At 39.6% G+C, this 20298-nt stretch overlaps 2 protein-coding genes across 11 annotated transcripts in view; one reads left to right on the forward strand and one right to left on the reverse strand.

Annotated features, from left to right (window-relative positions):
- LOC110837775 (ATP-binding cassette sub-family B member 10, mitochondrial) overlaps window positions 1-20298 on the forward strand; it is a 33973-nt gene that overhangs the window by 11199 nt on the left and 2476 nt on the right. For 8 of the 9 annotated variants that reach the window (XM_022080277.2, XM_087353796.1, XM_087353797.1 and 5 more), the window contains 9 exons: window positions 972-1082; window positions 2276-2446; window positions 3570-3801; window positions 3884-4170; window positions 4332-4559; window positions 6969-7003; window positions 7084-7193; window positions 8376-16728; window positions 18767-18856. In XM_022080277.2, the coding sequence (XP_021935969.1) occupies window positions 972-1082; window positions 2276-2446; window positions 3570-3801; window positions 3884-4170; window positions 4332-4559; window positions 6969-7003; window positions 7084-7193; window positions 8376-8500 (1299 nt within the window). In that variant the 3' untranslated portion in view covers window positions 8501-16728; window positions 18767-18856. The remainder of the gene's footprint in view (window positions 1-971; window positions 1083-2275; window positions 2447-3569; window positions 3802-3883; window positions 4171-4331; window positions 4560-6968; window positions 7004-7083; window positions 7194-8375; window positions 16729-18766; window positions 18857-20298) is intronic. The other variant, XM_022080271.2, reaches the window with a different exon arrangement.
- On the reverse strand, window positions 9172-16638 carry gbb (TGF-beta family member glass bottom boat). Of its 2 annotated transcripts, none has more exons than XM_022080302.2 (6): window positions 16305-16638; window positions 15657-15834; window positions 15389-15540; window positions 12770-12973; window positions 12617-12693; window positions 9172-12538 (listed from the first exon to the last, which is right to left on the reverse strand). In XM_022080302.2, exons 1-6 carry the CDS (start codon window positions 16636-16638, stop codon window positions 12278-12280), a joined length of 1206 nt encoding a protein of 401 aa, XP_021935994.2. In that variant the 3' UTR covers window positions 9172-12277. The 2 variants fall into 2 exon arrangements, with proteins under 2 accessions (XP_021935994.2, XP_087209933.1); XM_087353807.1 differs by having other exon boundaries at window positions 12770-12985.

Raw genomic sequence — 20298 nt, forward strand, 5'->3', positions numbered from 1 at the left:
CACGCTTGTGTATAGCATAAGGATTATCCCATCATGGCACGTTCATTGTGCCATAGGTGGAACACATTTTGTTTCACGGAGATGCTCCTCCAGTCATTAAAACGCATTAGTGTCTGGATCACGACCAGGATGATATAGTGCATATTCCCATGCAGCCATACCAGCTCAACTATTACAGGCACCAAGTATTATGAGCATGTCACAGTATTCGTTGTGTGTGTATTCCATGATCATTTGGACACTGTGTTTTCAGTATGCCTAAGAATGCACTATATGTATCTCCATTACCCCATTTGACTGTGATGTGTATCTGAAAAACTAAGCATCTCAGGACAAATGTTACACAGCATTTCTTACTTATTTTTTGATGAGGAATCGCACTATGGAGAGCTGCACGAATGTAATTTCATTGTGTGTAACATATGGATTCTAAGCTTTTTTGAAAAAACCAACCAAGGAAATTATGACGCAGATGGGAAGACAGTATTAAAATGGCTCTTGGGGAAATAGGTTGTAAGGATGTGAACTGAGTGAGTATTGAACTGGCTCAGAAAATGGTGACAAAACATGCAGGTTTCATAACTAGGGAATTTTCACTGTCCTGTACCATGGACTTATTAACCAAGCAGTTTGAAGCATTTATATTTTAATTAATATAAATATTACATTAACTGCAGTTCTGATATGGCATGGGCCAGGTACTAACTTGTTGCGTACAGACTTCTGACCTTTCACTGTTTGCTCAGTTTTAGTCTCATGAGCAAAATCCCTTTCTTTTGCATGACATTCTGGCTATGCACCTCTTTAGCAGTTTCAGGCCTCCACATTTTAAATCTATTTCTGAAGTCAGTAATTCTGTGATCTGCAGGAGTTAGTTAGAAACGAAAGAGGAAGGCGTTCTGTTGTAGCCTGAGGAAAATTATCATCTCTTGCAGTTTCTAACACATATTTGTACATCTCTTCTGTTGCAGTTTTACATGTCACCACAGCTGGCTTTGGTCGGCCTTTCAGTTGTTCCACCTCTTGCAGGAATGGCCGTAGTTTATGGGAGGTTTGTGCGGAAGATTTCCAAGTCAGTCCAGGTACAATCCACAACTAGGTTTCATCAGCTTGAAAGAAAATATCCCTTGTGAAAGCCTCTTTTTCATTGTAAGACTTAATACTTACATAGCACATAAATATTGTAAAATTTTTCTTCTTTTCTCAGACAATCAGCTTTGTTAATGTTGAGTGAAATGCCAGCATTTTAGAGACTTTGTCTCCATCTTCAGGGTAAATTTGAAGAATGACAAACAATAATAATAATCCGTGGTGTAACATCCCTCTGAGAGCCAAAGCCGACTAGCTGGCTGCTGGCCTCACGTTCACATACCTAAGCAGAGGTGAACGATCATCCAACCAGATATAGGGTGACGTGTGGTCAGCACGACGAATCCCCAGCCATTGCTAGTTTTCATGACCGGATTACGCTACTCATTGTAGCTCCCCAATTTCCTCACGATGCTGAGTTGGCACTGGTCCCACACACCGGTCGAAGATCTCATGATAAATTTCTTTCCCCGAGACTTGAACCAGCGCGCATTCCGTATCACTAGGACAGACAGAACAGTAGGGCAGTGTACCAGAAACTGACCCACACAGATCTATACATCCATGCAAAATTGCATCACCACCCTTCACAAAAACATGCAGTTCTGACAACCCTTGTAAACCAGGCAAAAACTAAATGTGACAGAAAGTATCAGCATGGAAATCCAAAATAATTTAAGGGAGGCATTCAAACAGAATGGACATGATAGAACAGCCTTCAGCAGAGCCACACATCATGAAAAGAAGACAACTACAGAATAAAAACTGATCTCACTGGCAATTCAACCATTCCAACACACTAAATTATACAAGATCAGCAGACTACTGAGTGTCTTTGACATAGAGACAGTCCACATGCCAGTGAAGAAGACTTCATGTGCATGATAGGTCCTTAAATGGCCAAGAAAACCAATGGTGAGCAAATGTAGGACAAGGGGCAGAAGATCTTATTCCAGGTTAAGTGACATGGCACCATACCAAAAGTGAGAGGACTGACTCCACCCTCTGGTCATATAATGTGCCGGTAAGGAGAGGGCACTGCTAAGACAAACTGATATGTGTCATCACAGTATCACATTTTTTTGTCATTACTCAAACTTACCCTAAAGATGGAGACAGAGCTAATCTTTGAAATGTTGGCATTTGACTCAACATTAATATGGCTCTCATTCCATTTCCTATTCAGGACTCACTTGCTGCAGCAATGCAAGTGGCTGAGGAGAGGATTGCCAACATTCGAACAGTTAAATCATTTAGTCACGAGAGCAGAGAGTGTGACACATACAGCAGCAAGATACAGGATGTCCTGCAGCTGGCTTACAAGGAGTCGCTGGCAAGAGGAATCTTCTTTGGCTTGGTGACTAATCACTCTTAATCTTCTCTGATACTGCCATGCTGTAGATTGTGTTCAGCTATTTTGATATTCATCTTCATATAAATAACAGTTCTTAGAAATCCTATCTGAGTTGCTGATAAATTAGCTTTAATTCTGGTTGTGGAACAGTTTCATTTGTAATAGTGAATGATTAAATGTAACCATTGCATGGTATGAACAATGGACTGCTAGATATGTTCCAAGTCATTTGCAGCTTTAGACAAATGTGTAACAAATCATCTGAATATCATGGAGCAGTATCTTAGTCAAGAAATCCCCTCAGCATTTACAGTATCGAAAGTTTCATTACCATGACGAGTCTGCCATAACAAAGTAACACCAGTAAGAATTGTCATTTAATTCCATGACATTAACAGTAAAGAAATTAAAAGTAAAGCTGTTCCACTACATGCCATGTAGGTGCTTGGGGGGAGAGGTGGTATAGCTGCTACTCATTCTTGGCCTTACCACTAGATGGGGGTGAGTGGTCAGCATCACGCCCCAGCCGCGCTTTACCCCCAGGAAAGGGCCACAGTACCCATTGGATAGGAGGCTGAGTGGGATCCAGAACCAGTCTGGACGCAGAGGCTAGAGGAAAAATCCCCGTCGGGGATCGAACCCCGGTCTTGCATTCCGTAGACAGTCGCTATACTGACTGAGCTATGCCAGATCATTAACATTAACAGTAAAAGAAAAAGTTAAAATGAAAATATTCAGAAACTATAACTGCACAGTGAAGATAATCATGGAGTTAACAGCTAATGCAACGTTATGACACAACTTACCTGTAGCTGTTTAAAAATATAGCATCTTGGTATATTAGCAAATGGGTCACATTATTACTGATTTGTGTGTTTCTGACACTCTAGTTCTTGATACACTAGAGTGATGTGATGTTGGTATTCTGGTCTCTGATACTGTGTGGACTGGAAGGTAAATACCAATGTTTTTAAATAATATACTTTGGCCCTGAAGAAATGTTGGTATCTGCCTACAGGTTCACAATATTACAACCCAGAAGACAAACAAAAACATAATCACCACCCTCAGAACCCTAAATGTCATAAAGTGAAGGATATTTCCACTAATATTGGTGCTTATGTAGACAGGATTCAGTGGCAATGTCATTGTGCTGTCGGTGCTGTACTATGGGGGCATCATGGTGAGTGACAGTTCGCTTACAGTTGGGAACCTTTCAGCCTTCTTACTGTATGCAGGCTACATTGGTGTGTCCATTGGTGGATTGTCCAGCTTCTATTCTGAAATGAATCGTGGCTTGGGAGCAAGCACCAGATTGTGGGAACTGGTGGACAGAGTGCCGGCAATTCCTGTGTCAGGTATTATTTGATTGTAATGTGAAAATCCCTATCCACAGCCTAAATCGACTTAAAGACTTTCTTTATTTCTCATGTGCCGCAGGTGGTCTGGTACCTACAGAGGAGCCTACAGGTCAAATCGTGTTCCAGAATGTGTCATTTTCGTACCCATCGCGACCTGACACCCGTGTAATTCACAATTTATCCTTGGTTATCCCTGAGGCATCCATCACAGCTGTAGTTGGTGCCAGTGGTTCAGGCAAGAGCACATTGGCAGCACTGCTGTTGCGGCTGTATGACCCTGACAGTGGGACTATCCTGCTAGATGGGCACCCAGTGGGCCAGTTGGACCTACATTGGCTGCGAAGCCAAATTGGGTTTGTCAGTCAGGTTAGTGTGACCTAGACTGTGGGACTGTCCCACTAGACAGGCAGCCATTGGGCAGTTGGACCCACACTGGCTGTGAAGGCACATAAAGTTGGCATCACTGCCTATCAGTCCATTTGGTGTGTCCCCATAATAATGGTATAAAAATAGTGTTTCCTTCACAGGAACCGGTTCTGTTCTCATGCTCCATTCGTGAAAACATCTTGTATGGAGCACTGAACCCCTCAGCAGTAACAGAGGATGAGCTGGTAGCTGTTGCAAAGGAGGCAAATGCATACGACTTCATCACAAAGAGTTTTCCTAATGGATTTGACACGCTGGTTGGAGAGAGGGGCATCATGTTATCTGGGGGACAGAAGCAGAGAGTGGCCATTGCCAGAGCCCTCATCAAAGTTAGTTCATGTTAGACTAAAGGAAGGAGAATACTGAAATTTCAGTTACATATTTTTTATTTACCTATGCAAAACTTTTTGTGACTTTAGTAAGTGCAGTAGAAATCCATCATAATGATAATTAAAAATTTTCAGAAAAAAATATAATGCTTAGTCATTATTTTCCTTTAAATATTTGGAAAATTAAGATCTCTCTCAAGAATCAAACAACAAATAATTAAGTTTATTTTGTATTGCCTTTCATTCTGTAACAGTTTTAATTAGATTCGTGTGTATTCTACAGAACTGAAACGATATATTTATCTTACAAAAAATTTACACTTGAGTCACAAGAGAAGGACGTAGTTAGAATGCGTTAATGTGAACCTTTGAAAAAATATGACATCTATGTGGTGTGGCTGTGATACAGTCTCTCTAATTGAGGTTATGGCAACATACATATCAAGATATATGTGTTGTAGTTATAAATTATGACTCAGCTATTACAGTGCTGGATGGTGTAGTCATAACATGCAATGTTTATCTAGTGTTTTCCATTTTCTTCTGGGTGCAAGACTTTGGAACACTTTTATGACAACAAACCTAAGAGATCTGTTACATTAACTGCTAAATCCTAACTCTGCACGTAATGCACAGCACCCATATGTAAGGAAAGAATGCTAGGTACCTTTGATAGTCTCACTGTAGGCCTCCATTTATTTGTCCCCACACTCTGATGACTGCATTACCACTTCTTGAATGTTACATGTTGGTAGGTCATAGGTTTCAAGTTCATGGTAACTGAAAAATTTATAATGAAGTGTAGCCTTGCCCCATGTTAGTAAATGCATTTACAGTTCTTTTATTTGTATCAAAAGGGGATTAGTATAACATTTTTTGCCCATTTTGAAGTGTACTCTGATAGTATGTCCACAGGAAGAGCACGTAACTTGAAGTTTTTGACTTACTGGTAAAAAGTGGTAGGGTCTGATTGTAACATTTTGGCACTTGCCAGTTCTTGAAGGCGTGTGAGATTACAAACACATTTTTAGGTGCCAATGCTGACAGTGTAATGTTGCTTGGTTAGATCTGCATTTCAATTCTCTTACTACTGGTAATCACTGGAGTCCAACATTGGGATTCGTAGAAATGTTGAGATCTGCTTGTGTATTGAATCACACTGTAGCAGATTTATTATAATCTTCCTCACTCTTTTTGCTTTCATCTTCTTCACATGTTGATTGATATAGTTCTTTTTATTGTCTCTACATATTTAATTAGGTATCTCAAATATTCTGTTTTAACTATACAAAGTTTTTAGCAACTTCAGGCTGCTCAGTTTGCTAATATTCATACACCTGCATTAAATAAGAAATATGTACACTTCCCACTTACACAACATAAGGAAAATTAGTACTCGGGTCCAAAATTCATTGAAGGCTTTTATCTAATGATTTCTTTCAATAGAAAGAAAGGTAAATCACATTATCTGGGGGTACAGAAGCATAGTGTGACCACTGTCAGGACCCTTGTCAGATTCAGTATGTGCACAGTGTGAAGGTCTGGAACTGGAAGTGACATCACCATTTTGGGCCTGGTTTTGTTGAAAGTAATATTCAACATTGCATAACTTATGGCAGTGGTATTCAACCTTTTTTTGTTCGCGTACCCCCAGATATAATTTCTCTTCAACTTTGTACCTCCAAAGTTGTTGGTGTATAATTCAAGTTATACATGGTATATAATCTACATCTAAAATAAATTAAATAAATTACATTGCTCATTATTCAGTGTTTATCATAAAATAATATATGTATATTTTTAAATTTCATGTACCCCTTAAGATGTCTTTGCGTACCCCAGGTTGAATACCACTGACATGGCACTCAACATTCAATTTCTAAATGACAGTTGGATTTTGATTTGCAAGACCTGCAAAGGCCTTGGATTAAGTTATCACTGTACCATAAAGCCAGAGAGAAAGTATGGAGTTAGATATCCATACATTCTTAACCTTGGTGAGTGGTCAATTTAGACCCTGACAACTTTATCATCAGTGGAATTATGTCTGTTGAGTAGGAAGCTGGGTTGTGGACAGAAAAATATCTTCTCCAACTGGTAATCAGATCCCAGTTACCCAGCTCAAAGTTGAGCAATCCTTGCAAAATCCATGTGTATATATATGATTTTTGTGCTTAGTTTCCTCAGCACTTGAAGTTGCACACATTTAGGTTTTTGGGAATGAGAGAACCATTGCATCATAAAGCCTACATATAACTTTCTGCTGTATGTCCTTCAGTTCTGCTCAGAGTATAAGCAATTTGCAGATATTAAAACAGTTACCTTTTTTAAATATTGAAGTATCTCGGTGGCTTATGCTTTCCTTTCCATAACTTTGACTAGGCTCTGACTTCCTGTGTCGTGTTTCAGAACCCCAGAATCTTGCTGCTGGATGAGGCGACAAGGTGAGTTGTGTTGAACAATCATATCAGAGTCAGAGTTATCACCTGTGCAGACATGTTACAGTATGCTTTGTGTGTGGCAGTGCACTGGATGCGGAGAGTGAGCATCTGGTGCAAGAGGCTATGGAGCGAATCATGAGAGGGCGCACCGTGCTTACCATCGCTCACCGGCTATCCACCATCCGCAATGCAGGTCAGGGCCCATTTTTCTTAATCCTTTGCTCCTCGTAATGTAGAACATAAAATCTTAAGTTTGAAATACGTAGGAAAGACAGGGCTGATAGTATTACAGACTAGCATTATAACCCTCTAAGAACTGTGCATTTAAACCTCTACTTGAGATTTAAAATTATATTTTCAGCATACTATAAATAATTATTGAGCAGAAAATTTTATGAGAAAAAGTAATAATTTAAATGATTTGTGTTTTGAAAAGGTGAGGATTTTTCCTTTAGCCTCTGCATCCAGACCAGCTGTGGGGCCTACCCATCCTCATATCCAATAGGTACCAGGGTCCTTTAATGGGGGTAAAGTGGGGCTGGGGCATAAAGCTGACTACTCACCCCCATTTAATGCTGAGGTTAAGAATGAGTAGGAGCTTTTCGCCCAAGCACCTGCATGGCATGTAGTGGGATAGCTTTACTTTTATCAGTATTTTTAGCTAAAATTCACGCATTTATTTATGCCAGAATAATCTTATTGTCAATTAAAAACATGCAGCGAAGATATAAATTTACAAAACAAGTGCATAAAAATGTCATTGAATCTTTCTTTGGTGTCTTGCCAAGCTATCCTTAGAGCTCCACCACATATTCCACTTTCATCTGTTGAGGGGAAGTCTCCCATCGTGTAGGTTACGTTAAACCATTAAATTAACATCATTGGCACAGATCAGAAACTGAAGTGTCCCTTTCATTTCCATTCCCTACTGATTTTCTTGGACATTTCTAATGCTGTGTTCCAAATGAAATATGAAAAGCAGTGGTGATACAACTGTTCAAGATAACGTAATGAAGACAACATACACGTGTTGTGCAAGAGGAAGAAATCTTATCGAGCCACATTCAGTACTGTTAAACAGCAATCACTTGGAGTTTGTTAACATTATAGCGCTAGAAGTTTGAGACCTATAGAGATAACCACTAATATTACAAGTACTGTGCTCATGAACAGTGAGCAGTTTGTTCTGATATCAGTTTAGTTTTTTCTCTTAATGATGAGATTGTACTCTTGTCTGTTTGCAAAATAGAATAATCAGTAAGGGTACATTCACTAGGCTCAAAGAGTTATGAAACATTAAACCACGTCACAGTGAGAAAGAGAACATGAGATTAGAAATTTACAGTACAGTATGGGAATTGTGATGTGATTTCAGCGCAAATTGCTGTATTGGAACAGGGCCGTCTGGTAGAGAAGGGAACTTACAGCGACCTGCTGTCCACGGAGACTGGCACATTCAGGAAACTAGTGCAGCACCAAACGTTTGCCACTGCCAGCTAAGTGTGTAGTGTATGTGTAGCCATTCATCAAGCAGATAATAACACATAAAGCAGGTTTTGTCTTTTTAGGTACAATGGTTAGACACTCCAGTCCTGGGTTAAGTTCAGGGGAAATTTGTGCCAGAGTTAACGATAGACTAAGTGGAACTGAGGCATATTTTTCTTCAAGTACAGTCATTTCTCCATATATGCACTCTTCATTTATGTCATTTTAGTTGAAATGCAGTTAAAAAGGAAATACAGCAGAATCTGATATGGTATTAATGGAGGTAATGACTCTAAAAACGTCACCTATGTAAACATGAATAAATGTCTTTCATTATTTGTCATCTGTAGGTTCAGCCCTCTTATGAAAAATTTTCTTCTCCGTGTATTTTTCAGGAATGCATCTACTGTATAAATGGAGAAATAACTGTACTCTGAATTTTCCTCAGCTAATGATCATTCCACCAATGCTGCGTGCTGTCTATTAATGCCCATGTGGCATGCAGTAGGCCTGACCAGTGAGCACATTATCACATCCTCGGTCCTCATTTGGCCTGGCACTTAATCAGATTCAAAGAAAGGAAATTCTTTGGAAATTTGATAGGCATACATTTTTTAATGACTGACTACATTGAATCTGATCTGTCAGCCAGAACTAAAGTATGTCACTTATATAATAACAAAAAATTCAGTTTTTTAATATTTTATTCCTGATTCAACTCCCTGCATATTAATTAGTTTGATTATCACAAAAGGTTGAGAGTAACATGTAAAATGGATGCATAAATACAGAGTTCACTTAGACCAGCTGTCTATCATGATAGAGGTTTTCCACAGACCCCCTAGGCCAGCATCTATAAATCGGCTAATGAGTGATCATGTATAACACTCTTTATACTGTCATCCAGTACATAACCTTGCATTCAATAAAAAAATACATTCAGTTAACGCTGCTTCAAATAATCAATATTTAGTTCAGACGTTCTTCTGAACAAAGAATATCTTTTAACATTTTTTGACAGTGATGCAGGCCATGTGTTCATGTCAGTGGACAACCACATCATGACATCGAGTTTCACAGCATAGCCATGATTCTTTGCTTTCAGAGGGCCAAAGTAGTCTTTAAATTTGTACAGATATGGTTGTCATACATATTAATACAATTTATGTATTTTCACAAATTTAAATTATATAAATGTTTTATTTTAAATAATTTTATTTCTAGTTTATTAGATTGTGCTGATTTGTCTTCTTCTTCTTCTTCTTCCCTCCCCACAGGCAAACTTCAAGCAGTGCTTTCATTGTGAATCTGCAATATATTACCCTTACATTTTCAGCTCAGCATTATAAGAGGTTTCCTTTTTAAATTTCTGATTTCATCCATCCAAACTAAATGTCTGGCTCTATATAATTCTCTGGCTTACCAGGAGATATGAAATTTCAAACTTATCCATGTCAGTATTCTGTTTTCAAACTCTTGCAGGATGTGGCCTTCTGTCATGATTGTATATACAGTATAAACGCTGTTACTGTTTCATGGTTAGGAAAGCAGAAAGACAGCCGCAGTTATTGGAAATAATACATTTACATTTGTGTATTAATTATTTCTGTTTTCTTTTAATAAGCTGCAAAAACACATCGTGTTAGGGTCAGGTGTTTTTTAGTGGGAAACCTGGCGATAAGAAGACCAAATTCTTATATTTTCAAACAATATATTACTGTAGTTACTGTAATATTTTTACGAATGGGTTTAATGTAGATTAGGATGTATTTATTTCCCATCAATAATTTAACCCTTAAGTGGTGTGTGATATAAACAAATGGCAGAGTGCTATGTGATGCATTAAATATAAGCAGACTATGTAAGGGCGGGAAGCATTGTGTGTGTATATCCATGTTCTGAGGATTACCTTACAAAACTGAACTTATACATCAAAGCCTGATAGATGTCTTCAGTGGTGTACAAATGTAGCAACTCTTTGCTAGTCACATATAAAGTATAAAAAAGTAATTTAAAATCGTGATCTGTTGAATGAATTTTTTTTTAAGAAGAAACAAATTCTCTGGCCTAATCTCTGTTTTGTTTCCATGAGTATGCTATTTACATCATAACTGTAGAGGCAGTGGTTTAAATGATATGTACAATGTTGCATAAAGATGCATAATTTTATTTAAATGCCTGGAATTAAGTCCATCCAGCAAGGTGCACTACAAATTAAGGCTAACAATGTGAGTTGAATTTTAGAGCAACATGCAGTCATATGTGCGCTGCATCACACTATATCAAGAAAAGTTCCATATTTTGAGTGCAATCAAATATTGGGCTTCATGTTTTAAATCATATCAGTAATACAGATGAACATTAAAATGATATAAATTAAAAATATTGAAATATGCTTACTTTTAGTATGTCTATTATTGTTTAAAGTTACATACAGGAAAGGTATCTTTATATGGATTTTACAATATTGGTTAAGATTATATTCCATATACGGTTATATCTATACTGTGTTGGTGGTTATCATTACTTGCGTATATGATGGTATCTCTTGTTTGAGATGTTCTGTTACAAAAACTGTCATTAGTCAAAGCCCATAGAATTTTCTGTTTTGCTATAAGCTTTAAAATAAAATATGTAAGTTATTAATTGTATTAAGAGATAATTATGAGTCTCAGTCTTATTTTGTTGTAACATTTTAGCACCTTACAGTAAGTCGGTCACTCACGGTAAGCACGTCTGTTTTGTTATGCCTGTGTCATACTGATGTACCTTTTTCTAGAAGTTCGCTTTCTTCTCCTAATTGACGCCTGTCACATTTGTTCTAGTATTTTCAGCTATTAGATATTCTGTATTTTTCAGTGCTATTTCTTAGAAAAAAACATAATATTGCAATTATACTGGCAGTGATAAAACGTGCCCTGATGAAGGCACATTGTACCAAAATGCACCTGGAAAAGAACTACATGTGTTGAAGTGTTGATGGAAAATAAGTATATCTTAATCTGATAATGCACCGTGGAAATGTTAACGATAAACATTTATGTGTTGGCCTGTTTAGTGAAAAAATTTCGGCAACATATCTTGTCCTTGCTGCAGTACCCAAGTAAATCTTGACCTCTCGTATGTATCTTAGTGTTGAATGTGACTGTATTTTAATTTATGAGTATATCTGTTGGAATTGTTAGGCAGTGTCCTACGTAAGCGATAACAAACGAACTATGCAAGCTGCATAAGAAGCATGGGGTGTCATATGAAGCGGGGAATCACTTGTTGTGTCCTACATGAGAGACCGCAATAGAAGCACACGGCCTTCCTGAGCATGCATCTTCCGTGTACTGCACGGTCAGAGCTTTCTTGCACATGCACCTTACTGGTCAGTGCAGCGACTCGCGCGAAAATATCAAAATATATGATCTCGGACTTTGGCCGCTTCCCTCTCCTGGCCGCTTCGCTGGAACCTAGGACAGCGCCACACAAACAGCCAGTTTGATATTTCCGCTTCACCCACGCAACTCGCATTTAATCGCTCACGTAGGGCACCGGGTAAGAGTAAGACAATACGTCACATCTTGGCCATTATATGTGTAATGTTTCCATTACTTAAGTATTCCGGTTTTCTGCGCTTCCTTGAACCAGCGGCAATCGTGGCATTCACTTGAACAGTCTCTTCACACCTGACTGATGCTGTTATCATTTTGTAAGGCCCAGTTTCATAAATAGAATCATTTAGTTTTGTTCATCATATAAAAAAAGATACAGAATGTGTGCTACATGTCCTCATGTATCCCATGTTCAGTGACACCCACAGCTCTTAACCACCATGTTCTTGTACTTCTTGAGTATTACATTTGACTCATCCAGAAAATATAGCACAGATATTGGCGATAGCTTCGTTGGAGCACAGCAAGGCTTTGGCACCTGCGAAGGATTCATCAGATGCACCAGCGTCTGAACGATCGCATGATTTGTGGCGTTCATGTGAGCATTCAATGGAAAGTTACATTCCCCACTGCAGTAAAAGGCGTCATACCCATTCGGTGCGATGATCCAGTCCTGCAATGAACGACAATAGCTACAGATATTCAATTGCAAGAAGATCCCCGCCTATTTGGTGGAAAATGCGCTACTCACGTGCCATTCCAGGTCTCTGAAGCTGACATAGAGTGTCTGTATTTGGCAACTTCGGGAAGACCAGTGTGCTGATGAATCTGAAACATGCCATCATTGTGATTCCAATTCAGTGTTGCATGTTCTTTAGCCGAGTGAATATCGCACCACTCCTACCTGTGAATGGGTGTGGCGAGTAACTGCTTTCTGCAGGTGTCGTATCAGGCTTCTTCTTGGTACGCCGCTGAGTCTCTCGTGTCGTGCGGGAGTGTGTGGTGCGATGTCCAGATGACTGGAAGAATGCAACCATGAATGGCTGTCTGCTGGCATCTGATCCCTTCGAGATCACAATCCCGATGTCTTCTGGGTGGATCTCATGAGCTATGCAACAGACTGTATTAATTATGTTTCCTTGATAACACCACAGCAGCGAGAACTGGCCAAACTTAAATAAATATTCATCTAAAGTTACAGTGGTGGAAATGAAATGTCTCAGAAAATCAATAGGGAAAACGCGCAGGGGTAGAATAAGGAACACCGAAATTAGAGACGAGGTGGGAATTAAATCACTTAAAACAAAATTGGAAGAAAAACAACTGAAATGGTTTGGACATGTTCTTCGAATGGCAGATGAAACAAAGGCGAAACAGTTTTTGGAAGCTAGAGTTGAGGGTACCAGAACAAGAGGAAGACCTAGAAAGAGCTACTTGGATACTATTAGAGAAATAGGACAGGCAAAGGGGAAAAGTTTAACGCAGATGAAATTCTTAGCAAGGGATAGGAAGGAATGGAGGAGGTGGACCGAGCAATCAACCCCGACGCTATAAAGGCAAAAGGGAGATGAGAAAAAAGAAGAAGATAACACCATAGTAAAACAACTGCTAATTAATATTTTGAAGCTGTGGAGGAATACTGGGATGATAACTGGATTGAACTGACAGCGTGCAGTGGTGGGCTTCTATGATGACAGTGATAAAACTTTCAGGTGTATAAAAAAGTGAGTATCTTCATCAGCTAAATAACTACCAGTCACTCAAAGAAAGTTGTATTAAGTTGTTTTATATGTGTGTAAAATCTGGTCTCTGTTCCTGAGGGAAGAACATTGGGCAGTGAGACATGTGACAGGAGCATAGGAAAAGCTTACTGAGGAAATTGTGATGAAATCAAGCTCAAATACTGTAATAAAAAGTTCCTGAAATAAAATAATCTTGACAAATTAATAGTTCACTCAGCTAGCCATGAAATTACCCACATTTCTTAGAACCAAAAGGTTCATTGACATGTTTACAAGATCCCACCACCAGTCCTTATCCTGAGCCACATGAATCAAGTCCATATCCCCCAAAACAGATTATAAGATCCATTTTAATATTATACCCCCACCTACACCTGCGTCTTCCCGTAAGACTTTCCAACCAAAATTTTGTATACATTTCTCAGTTGCCCCATGCATGCTGTATGCCCTCCAATCACTTCATCCATCTTGGGTTCAAAATACTCTCTAGAACACACAGTTCTCAAAAACCCTTAATCTGTGTTCATTCTCAAAAAAAAGACCAGGTTTTAAATCCATACAAAACAAAGGATAAAATTATAGTGCTCTACATTTTATTCTATACATTTTTAGATGGCAGACAGGAAGAAAAAGGAAATTGCTGTCTTCTGGGTTGTAGCACCATGCAGTCCATTAATATTGATGTGGCGCATGTACCAACTACAGTCTTCAACAGTGGCAGGCTAATAAGTTCTACCATGTTCAACACAGAAGTCTCGTGCTGCTGATACACGCACATGTCATGTATGTACAGAGCAGTGAACAAAACTAAAGATTCGTAACTGCCACAAAATGGCTACTTCATACAGCTGGAAGGCACTTATCAATGCTACACACAGATGATAAAGGTTAACTACCATGTATTTCATGTACGCTGTACTTCAGGAAACAGACAAACGCAGCCATAATGCAACAGATGACCAGGTGGGTATTCATTCAAAAGTCCAGCTTAATATAAGATGTCATTACATCTAAAATGTTATTGTGGCCCCTGTAGTTTTAAAAATGGTTTGTTTAATAATGCAGTCGGTATATCAGACTATAATGTTAAATTATAACAACAAACAATGAATTGGAAATTATATGGAAAGAAGCGGTCGTGACCCATTTTCAGGTAGGATCTGAGTAATGCCGAGAAAACTTTTCGGGACAGCCAGGCTCTGCTATGAGATTCAACTCGGAAGCTTCCTTTTTATTACAATAAATTTTGGAATTTACACAGGAGTGTTGATAGTTCTCGGCAAGACACGGGACTGACGACTGTTCCATTTTATTGTGACGAAATTCGAGTTTAGTCGAAGTAGCCAGACAATTTCATTTGAACAAATTCTCTACAAAAGGTTGCCAGTAAATCCGCTGGAAAAAAAGACCGGCCACCAACTTCGAACGTGTAACTGCGTGACTTCAAACGCACGCTGTAAGTTCCATGAAAATTCTCGTGTTATTAGGGACTGAGAATCAAGGGTACAGACACACGCTAATCGGAGTGAAATACACTTTAAAACGACAGGAACCATTTTCATGTTCGACTTTGGCCATACGTAATAAAACGCAAAACTTCCAAATGTGTGCTTACACCATTCCTACCAAAAATGTGTATAACTTAAAGGCTGATGCGACCTCAAGACCGGTCCTCCTGGTCACGTGATGCTCGTCCTTGTGGCTTGACTGTTTACTTTTACTCTAGGAATGCGTTGCCTCGGGCACATTGCAGTATGGAACATAAACGTGTTTCCACTCACCAGGCTTATCTGGCAGGTGCACTGAGAGGTACAGTCCCAGGTTTGAATCCGGGAAGGCTACCCATGAGTTGAGGGGTCCTGTCACATTGAGGACCAGCCAGCCTCCAGTAGGACCAGCAGCAGCACTGTCCACAAGCATCAAGGCCTTCTCGCTGAAAGAAGACGCGCAATTAGCGGCAGAATAGCTGCCTGCCCACGATTCAGTCATGCAAGCACCCTACACACGATCTGCGCAGGCAGCATCCTACAAGCGATCCGGTCTTCTCACCGGGTGCCATCTGCCACTAGCTGGTATACGCTGACGGTTGCCCGCTGCGGGGTGGTGCTTTCCGACTGGAATAACCTCAGCTCCGCGCTCACGATGCGCTCCCCGATTGGCACCTCGCTCACATCGAACCAGAGACGTCGCCCCCTTTCGTGCCGCAATCCACTTTGGTGGGCCTCGCCTGCGGACATACGTTATAAAATGTGTCAATAACGGCTCAACGCTTGTCGTATATCAGACAGTGAATTAAATCTGGATCCGCAGAAAATCCCGCCATTTTTCAATTTCATATGCTTAACAATTTATAAGTGCTGAAGAAGTTGTATAGACTGTACAGAAAAGTAACCAAGGAATGGGGAAAATTACACAAATTGATCTTGGAGAAATCGGGTGCGAATGAATCCGTTGAATTCGAATTAAATAGAATTATAACTGACACGATGATAAATCACTGCACAAACGCAGGCAATTTCTTTACAACTTGAGTAGCTGTGAATGGACTGAGCGTTCGCAATTTAAGAATGTTACTGTGATTTACAATACGCGGGAACTTGAATTTACTCGCGTAGAATAAAATAATGCTGTGGCCGTGGTCTGGAACAGGAAGTTATGATTACAGGGCTGGCGGCGGGGGCGCAAAGATGGACTCACTACGGCTTGCGAAGCTCATGATGACGTCACTCTCATTTATGGCACTTAAATCGCGACCGCTGAGGTTCAAGTCGTCTCGGGGTGCGTCCAGTAGCGATTTGTACACGTCTAGCAGGAATTGGGGTGCAGCACTGCCAGGCGGGGCGCGCGGTGGGCGATTGGGGAGCCCCAGCAAGCTCAGGATCTCATGCTCCACCTCGCGTCGCTCGCTGCTGGTCAGGGCCCTTGCCATTTCCGTCCGGTCCACGCCGTTATCTACGTAGAGGCCTGAGAGGGCGGCGCGTGCTAGCGGAGAAACAGACACAAACAGCAGCAACTTCACCCACGTCTCCATGACGGCGACTGAGCTGCATTCGGTTACTGCCGAGCGCTCTGCGGCTGGGGCTCGGGAAGAAGGCCGATCGTACGCGTCCTGAGTATGGAGGTTAGTATGACGAACGTAACATGAATAGTCTAAGAATCTTTGAAGCGAATTAAGTATTTGGGCAGTCTGTTCCTCTAATGTGTATCATATTCATTCTAGATTATGCAATTTTCGAAATCCCCAGATATAAATATCGTCATAAAAGAAGCTTTAAGATCTAGCTTCTTTTAATACGTACATGTTTCAGTGGAAAGTATTCCTACATTCGCCATTTCAGTTTCACTTGCCAATGCAATTCAGACTTACAAATAGTTTGTCATCCTGCAAAGCTATAAATACAAAGAAATACTTCTAAAATTTGGCCGCTTGGGTAAGCAGTGTGTAAATAGTAATATCGTAATTCAGAGAAATGGATGCTGTAATTGGATTCAGCGAAATTTTGATAGTTTTGTTAAAGGCCGGGCAAACTAATATGTGGATAGCAATAACGTTTTGAGAACAACGAAATGCCTGTTGTGGCTGTTATTATTAAGGCATATATATTAACTTGCCAAGACTGCCACAAATTATATAGGACAAACAGGTAGAAATTTCAAATTAAGTTTAAAGAATACGTCAAGGATATAAAAGCTAAAAAAAAAACAAGCACAGGATTTTCCCAACATATTCTACAAAATGAACACTCGTACGGCACCTTGGAAGATACAAAGAAAATTCTTTAAGAGGCCAAAAAGGGTAGTTACACGAACACACTAGAAGAAACATTCCACATATACAACAGCGTTAAAAAATGCGTTCATTTTCACGAAACAAACCCAGATAACAACAACCCAGTTTTTGAAATCCTGATGAACGCCAATAACACCTAGAGAATGTTCTCTCCATCCCGTACCGTTATCGGCCTACTCCACCCCCCGCCCCGTTCGTCTTCTACCCCTAAACATACCAACCACTTCAGTTCACAGTCAAGCTTTTAACAGGTAACTACACGTACAGTGCATAGCCCAGTCTACTAAAATAGGTAAGCTGCTTAAGGCACAGTCCATTATACGATGAAGTCAACATCAAAAAATGTGTATACAAATTAGCGGTCATATCTATTACTTTCGAACACTTAAAGAGAACCACCTGAAGATGATCCGTTATGTAATAAATATTGAAACTATAATAAAAATTGTTGTGTAGACGGGCTACCAACCTGACTACAGAATTGTATTCGTCATTCTTTTGTCAACGTAAACTCCATACGCAGACGAAATTATAGGACATCATCAGCGTGGACGTCGACGTAATCAGTCAGTTACTAACAGAATATTTTGCATTCGTCAGATAATGGGAAAAAAATGTGAATACAGCAGTTACATGCTCAGTTCAAGAACGCATTGGGTTAAAAGGAAGTATATACATACAACATTTTTATTGAAATCAGTATACCCATGAAACTAGAAAGGCTAATTGAAATATAAAAAAACCTATAGTAAAATTCATACATGTAAACACTTATCTAATGAATTTTTTATTCAGAATGGTATGAAACAAGGATTTACTTTTATCACCATTGTGTTTCAACTTCTCTTTAAATATTGCAATAAACGAAACTATAATTTTACCTGTTTTGCACAAATATGAAACTTTGTAATGGAAGAACATGGGTTAAGACAGGGTACTGAGGAGAATATTCGGACCCAAGAGGGATGGAGTGTCGGGAGGCTGGAAAAATTGTATTATGATAATTTCCATAAATTGTGCTCTTCACCAAATAGTATTAGGATGATCAAATCAAGGAGGATGTGATGAATTGGGCATGCAGCGCTCACGTGGGACATGAGAAATGAGTGCATAATTTCTTCTGGAAACCCTAAAGGGAAGAAACAACTCAGAAGATGTAGGCAGAGGGGAGGAAAACATTTAGAAAGATCCTAGATAAATAGTATTGGAGGTATAATCTGACTCAGAGACAGGGACCAGTGGCGGGCTCTTGTAAAAACAGTAATAAACCTTTGGGTTCCATAGAGATGAGAAATTTCATGGCTAGCTGAGCTTGCTATAAGTTTCTCAAGGACTCCGTGCCATAGATGTACTGTCATCTTCATTTCAGGTGTAATGAACATGCAGGTTATGTGAGATTGGGGTTCTCACGGTGAAAACTGTGAAAATGGCCAATGGACACAGAAAGTACCTCTGAAATGTAAGTAAACTTCCAGGCTACATAGCGCTAGAATACAGTAGACAGCTATCTTCTCTCTTGTATGACCTATTTGTCTAAATTGTAACGTTTGATGATCCACGTGCTAAATGCTCTTCCGATGTAAAGCAATTAAGACGTAAAGATAAAATTAATTTTTAATTAAGACACCATGGAAAGAGCATTTGGTGCTCCAACCCAGAACACCGCCTTGTTCATACTTTCCATTGCAAGAATTTCAAATGCTTCGTATTGACAGAAGAAACAGGTTAGAATTGTAATCCATTGTACATACTTTCCACTACTGTTATCACTAAAAATATGTAAACATATGTTTTAAGTGGAAATACAATGGTAATGTTGCCATCTTACTAAATGGCACACGACGAAGGCTACGTGCATTCTTAACTTCAGCACTACATGGAGGTGAGAAGTCAGCTTCGTGCTCAGACTGGCTCAAATTGCTTTCTCCATGTGGGAAGGCCCATTAGATAGAGAGCTGAGTAGGTCCCAGAGCTGGTCTGTATGCAGTGGTAAAGAGAAAAATCCCTGGTCCTGCAAGGGATTGAACCCTGGTCATCCAATACATAGCCAGTCCCTTTACTGACTGCGCACTCCAAGCTCACTGTCACATCCACATACAACTTATACAGATTGTACAGAAATGCACGAAGTGTATTTCAAAACTAAGAATATACAATGCTGACATATGAGATAGAGGTCTGCACAGGCCTAAATTTTAGAATTTTTACGTGGCCCTGTCCAAGAAGTGTTTGGATCAAAGTTTATCTTTAAATATGATACCCATACTCCACTTAATCCCATCTTTATTTTATTCTAGCGTGAATGACACCTGATATATTTACAACCTGTCCTGACTATCATATCATTAATACCAATTCTTTTAATCCATCAATGTCAGTAATCCTTGAATGAATTATTTAATGACATTTTAAGAACATCTGAGGTTATTTTAAATTTGAGCAGTGCTGCAAAGATATCAGATGCCAATTTTGTAAGGTGTTATCTCAAACTGCTTCTGGAAGGCAGCTGAGTCATAATCACAACTATAAATAAATAAATTTTTTGCGTAAAAATGGCCTGAGAATGTTCAAAATATTCAAAATAAGGTTTGATCGCAAACATTTGAACAAAGCCTGGATCCAAACATTATATGTACTAGCATGACCAGGTCTGACCCTCAGGCTGAGTTGGACTGAGGCCTGGGTCCATGCAGAACTCTAGTTTGAGATGAGAGTGGTAGTCTTCTGAGTTATGACAACTGAAGGTAAAACACAATACAGGTCCGAACGTGATGACATAACCATACCAGACCCTCAAATGGGAGACTGGCAGCTGTACTTTGCTGCTGCTTAGCATTTTGCACCATTTTGCAAAAACATAGGGCCACAGTACCAACATACATCCATCCTAGTACTACTGGA

This window comes from Zootermopsis nevadensis, unplaced genomic scaffold (assembly GCF_977971745.1).
Source record: "Zootermopsis nevadensis isolate Lab colony 2312 unplaced genomic scaffold, Znev_1.0 Znev_ptg000022l, whole genome shotgun sequence".
Classification (NCBI taxonomy): Eukaryota; Metazoa; Arthropoda; class Insecta; order Blattodea; family Termopsidae; genus Zootermopsis; species Zootermopsis nevadensis.

Coding starts and splice junctions, on each gene's coding strand:
- gbb (XM_087353807.1), bottom strand. CDS start 16,638: ATGGAGACGTGGGTGAAGTTGCTGCTGTTTGTGTCTGTTTCTCCGCTA. Junction 15,541..15,656: donor CTAGTGGCAGATGGCACCCG/GTGAGAAGACCG, acceptor GTCTTCTTTCAG/CGAGAAGGCCTTGATGCTTG. Junction 12,986..15,388: donor GCACCTGCCAGATAAGCCTG/GTGAGTGGAAAC, acceptor TAATTAATACAG/TCTGTTGCATAGCTCATGAG.